Source organism: Leptonychotes weddellii, chromosome 2 (genome assembly GCF_054177405.1).
Source record: "Leptonychotes weddellii isolate Sample4059 chromosome 2, ASM5417740v2, whole genome shotgun sequence".
Taxonomy (NCBI): Eukaryota; Metazoa; Chordata; class Mammalia; order Carnivora; family Phocidae; genus Leptonychotes; species Leptonychotes weddellii.
Genome location: NC_138370.1, coordinates 178,137,780 through 178,142,622, shown reverse-complemented (window position 1 = coordinate 178,142,622; position 4,843 = coordinate 178,137,780). Strand labels below are relative to the sequence as shown.

Genomic DNA, 4,843 nt, shown 5'->3' with positions numbered 1-4,843 from the left:
ATCACTGCAAGTTTACTCCTACCTCAGGGCCATTGCACATGCTGTCCTGTCTGTTCTCCCGGGCATTCTCATTGCTGGCTTTGTCTCACTACGTGGTAGGTCTTAGATGTTACCTCAGAGAGGCCCTCCCTGCCTGATCCTTTGCTCCCTTCCCCCTGCATGGTACATCTGATGTGCCCACATTCAAGATTCACGTGGTTGCCTGATGATTTCTGTCTCCTCCCAGAATGTGAACCTGGAGGAAATTGGGCCCCAGTGTAGTAGGGTGGGAGGCTGCCCTTCTGCATTTTCTGAGTGTGGGAGGGGGAGAGGAGTACTGTTGAGACAAATCGGGAGCCCTGGCCTCCAGGATGTGTGAAGAAGCAGGTTGTGGCCCCTCGCCCCCGGGTCCCGCCAGGCTTCTGTTCCATGGCTCCCCACTCCACAGTCCGCTGTCTTCAGGTGCCTTGTTCTCCCCTACTCCATTCTATTGTGCCCTTCCCAAAAGATCTACCTGAGGACGTAGAGGGGAGGTGCCCAGAGCTGTTCCGAGCTCCTGAAGGCTGGGAGGTGGGGTTCCAGTACAAGCACACTGGTTCATACTAGGCTGTGAATGACTGATAGGCTTCTGTCATTGGTGTTTTCAAGGGGAGGGACCCACTGAGGAGTCTGGATCTGAGACCTGCATGGCACCTTTCAGGCTCCCTACCTGCTTGAATGTGGCCACAGTTCCAGCCCGGGGCCCACTTTCCTCTGCCCTGACATTCACTGTCCTACAGGGAGTCAGCTGGGCAAGGCCTGAGCTACAACTTCACGCATCTGGATCGGTACCTGGATCTTCTCAGGGAGAACCAGCTCCTCCCAGGTAAGCAGCAGCCCTGCCCTCTGCCCTCTAGTCCTGTCCCGTCCCCGGGACCTGACCCCTCTGGGTTCTCACTGGTTATATGCAGAGGACTGGCCTCTGTGCGGGCAGGTGGGGCCCAGGGCAGGCAGAGCGCGGGTGCCGTGCGGGCAGGTGGGGCCCGGGCGGATAGCCACCTTCATGTGTTGCAGGCTTTGAGCTGATGGGCAGCCCCTCCAAACGCTTCACCAACTTCGAGGACAAGCAGCAGGTGTTTGAGTGGAAGAAGCTGGTCTCCCTCGTGGCCAGGAGATACATTGGTGGGCAGGGCACAGGCACTGGAGGGACGGGTGGGCACTCCTGGGCAGGCTCTCCTCCCACACAGGCCACCCCCTTGGTCTTCTCTGTCATGAACCCTGAGCCAGGGTCTCCTGATGGGGGAAGGAGGCCGGGCAGGGGGCAGTGGGCTCATATGGAGACGGATATCCTTGTCACGGTCCAACCGTAGGCAGGCCTCCCTGTGAGTGCTGATGGGCTTGGCATTCCCCGCGGGGGGCATGTGTGACAGTGGGGGGACATTCTGCAGGCAGGTATGGACTCTCACACGTTTCCAAGTGGAACTTCGAGACATGGAACGAGCCAGACCACCGCGACTTTGACAACGTGTCCATGACCATGCAAGGTGGGTGGCGCCTCAGGGGTCCTGTGAGTGGAGAAGGGGCGGGAGCGGCCCCTCAGGCGCCGGCGTGTGGACTCCGAGTTCCCTCCCGCCCAGGCTTCCTGAACTACTACGACGCCTGCTCCGAGGGTCTGCGGGCTGCCAGCCCGGCGCTGCGTCTGGGCGGCCCCGCGGACTCCTTCCGCCCCTGGCCGCGCTCGCCGCTCTGCTGGGGCCTCCTGGGTCACTGCCACAACGGCACCAACTTCTTCACGGGGGAGCTGGGCGTGCGGCTGGACTACATCTCCCTCCACAAGAAGGTACAGCCGCCCCCCCCCCCCGCGCTCCCTGCCCCTCCGCCTGCCAGGGGACCCCCGCCGCAGCCCCACCCGCTCTTCAGCCAGAGTCCGGGAGCTGACCCCAGTTGTCCTGAGGCCAACCTCCGCAGGGCGCGGGCAGCTCCATCTCCATCCTGGAGCAGGAGAAGGCCACCGTGCTGCAGATACAACGGCTCTTCCCCAAGTTTGCTGACACCCCCATTTACAACGATGAAGCGGACCCGCTGGTGGGCTGGTCCCTGCCGCAGCCTTGGAGAGCCGACGTGACCTACGCGGCCATGGTGGTGAAGGTAGACCCGCCCCCAGGACCCAGCCCAGCTCCTACCCCAGGAGCGGCGGCCCTTAAGGGGAGGGAGGGTCCGGCGCACGGCCTGGGAGATCCTACCGCCTGGACGCCTGCAGGTCATTGCTCAGCACCAGAACCTGCTGGTGGCCAACTCCAGCTCTGCTGTGCGCTACGCGCTCCTGAGCAACGACAACGCCTTCCTGAGTTACCAGCCGCACTACTTCACACAGCGCACGCTCACCGCGCGCTTCCAGGTCAACAACACGCGTCCGGCACACGTGCAGCTGCTGCGCAAGCCCGTGCTCACCGCCATGGCGCTGCTGGCCCTGCTGGGTATCCCCGCCCCCTTCTCTGCGCCAGCCCCGACTCGAGCGGACGAGGCCGCCCCGTGCCCCCTGGGCGGGGCCAGGACCAGGGCCGCGGTCGGCAGGGGTGTCCTTCCAGGCCCTAGTGGCTTGTGCGAAGGCCCCAAGGCAGGGGAGGCTCGGATGTATGCGCCCTGCTGGGGATGGGGGACTTTCTTGCCCCTCCCGGCGCTGCTTCCCCAGCCCAGTGGGTCACAGAAGTTGTGGTGTGGCGGGGCCCTCCTGGTGCGGGACCCTTCGTGGAGGGGAATGAATGGCGGGAAGCCAGGCCTCGGGAGGGCAGCCCTGGGAGGCTGCGATTTCCGCCTGGCGCCAACCCACGCCTGCCCTGCAGACAGCGAGCAGCTCTGGGCCGAGGTGTCGCAAGCCGGGACGGTGCTGGACAGCAACCACACGGTGGGCGTCCTAGCCAGCGCCCACAGCCCGGCTGGCCCCCTGGACGCCTGGCGCGCCACCGTGCTGGTCTACGCGAGCGACGACACGCGCGACCACGCCAATCGCAGCGTCGCCTTGACCCTGCGCCTGCACGGGGTGCCCCCAGGCCCGGGTGAGCTGGGTTCCCGGGGAAGGGGTGGCTCTGGAGGGGGCGGGCCCGGCGAGGCGTGGCTCCAACGTCCGCCTCCGCAGGGCTCGTCTATGTCACCCTGTACCTGGACAACCGGCTCTGCAGCCCCCATGGCGAGTGGCAGCGCCTCGGCCGGCCTGTCTTCCCCTCGGCAGAGGAGTTCCGGCGCATGCGCGCTGCCGAGGTTCGAGGCAGGGTGGGGGATGGGGCAGGGCGGCTGTCGAGATCCCAAGGCCCTGAGTACCAGTCCCTGTCCCCAGGACCCGGTGGCCGTGGCGCCACGCCCCTTCCCTGCCAGTGGCCGCCTGACAATAAGCCCAGAGCTCCGGCTGCCCTCGCTCCTGCTGGTGCACGTGTGTGCACGCCCCGAGAAGCCGCCAGGCCAGGCAAGTGGCAGCCCCCTACCCCGCCGCCCAGGCCCCTCCAACCCCCCCAGTCACGGAGCCTCTCTCCCGTCAGGTGACCTGGCTCCGTGCTCTGCCCTTGACCAGTGGGCAGGTGCTTTTGGTCTGGTCGGATGAGCGCGTGGGCTCCAAGTGCGTGAGTGCACTCACTCCCACTCCCCTAATCCCCATCCTGTGGGAGCTGTTGATCCCCACCTATGCCCAGTCCCTCGAGGCTGCAGTGCCCAAGTGGTCACTCCGCTCTGGTCCTCCAACCCCTCCCCACCTCTGCCTCTCACACCCCCACTCTCGCAGCCACACAAACAGCCCGAGGCATCCCACCCTGCTTGATCGGGGGTGGGGGTACCTGCAGGGAACATTGACAGGTGGCCCTGGGCTCTAGTCCCCTCGTCCCCTCTCTTCATCGAGCATGAAGGAAGAGGGCCAGGGACCCGGGGAGGGCTCAGAAAAGGGGCTGTGAGTCTACCCTGCCCCCCAGCCCACCTGGACGCCAGCCCTCAACCCGACTGACCCTCTCCAGGTGCCTGTGGACGTATGAGGTCCAGTTCTCCGCAGATGGTGAGGCATACGCTCCTGTCAGCAGGAGGCCATCGACGTTTAACCTCTTTGTGTTCAGCCCAGGTATGCCTGCCACTGTCTGCCCTGGCCTCAGCTGCCCCATTTCTGGGCCTCAGCACATGTCCCATGGGGTGGGGTCCAGGGAGCTCTAGGAGTTTGGGGTGGGTTCAAGGGGGCACTCAAGAACACATGTGTATGTTTGCATCCTCAGACTCTGCCGTCACGTCCGGCTCCTACCGGGTTCGAGCAGTGGACTACTGGGCCCGGCCAGGCCCCTTCTCGAACCCTGTGCGATACCTGGAGGTCCCTGCCTCATGAGGGCCCCCACTGCCCAGTGACCATGAGCCTGTGCTGACCCGTGAGCCTGGACGGCCAGGAGCTGCGATGGGCTGGACCACCAACGGCCCATCAGTCGGCTCTGTTCGTCCTCTCCTGTCCTCTTGCTCATCCCCTTAAAGTGCCTTTCCACTCATCAGTCTTGGGGCTGGCCTTTGTGGATGGGCCCAGGGCAGACTCGGGACCTGGCTAGAGCAGGGCCTTCCCCTCCTCCCTCCTCTTCAGAGTGATTTCTCCCTCCATGGGAGCAGGCTGGGCACAGGGAGACTGAGGTCCAGCTGCCAAATGGATGGCCGCCCTGCCTCCCTGGGGTCTCTGGCCTCATTGCTGGGTGCAATGGGCCCCATTCCTATCCCCTGCCCATTCTGCAGAGCAGGAGGGGGCCGCCTGGGTCAGCTTGGAGCGCAGATGGGGGCCCACTTCCTGAGGCCCAGGCAGGCTGAGCCTTGCACTCCACCAGGTGGGAGGTAGGGTGGGACTTCCAGGCTGTCTGGCCCCCACTGTGGCCAGCAG

General features: G+C 65.0%; 1 protein-coding gene across 14 annotated transcripts in view; it reads left to right on the top strand.

The window, feature by feature from the left end:
• Positions 1-4,466, top strand: part of IDUA (alpha-L-iduronidase) — a 14,939-nt gene extending 10,473 nt beyond the window's left edge. For 3 of the 14 annotated variants that reach the window (XM_081812808.1, XM_081812816.1, XM_081812817.1), the window contains 9 exons: positions 759-844; positions 1,033-1,140; positions 1,407-1,502; positions 1,581-1,798; positions 1,927-2,106; positions 2,219-3,014; positions 3,095-3,418; positions 3,957-4,057; positions 4,206-4,466. In XM_081812808.1, the coding sequence (XP_081668934.1) occupies positions 759-844; positions 1,033-1,140; positions 1,407-1,502; positions 1,581-1,798; positions 1,927-2,106; positions 2,219-3,014; positions 3,095-3,418; positions 3,957-4,057; positions 4,206-4,349 (2,053 nt within the window). In that variant the 3' untranslated portion in view covers positions 4,350-4,466. Of the gene's footprint in view, positions 1-758; positions 845-1,032; positions 1,141-1,406; positions 1,503-1,580; positions 1,799-1,926; positions 2,107-2,218; positions 3,015-3,094; positions 3,419-3,491; positions 3,573-3,956; positions 4,058-4,205 lie in introns of those variants that run through there. The other 11 variants (XM_006746766.3, XR_014143141.1, XM_081812811.1 and 8 more) reach the window with 11 other exon arrangements.
• The last annotated feature ends 377 nt before the right edge of the window (positions 4,467-4,843 follow it).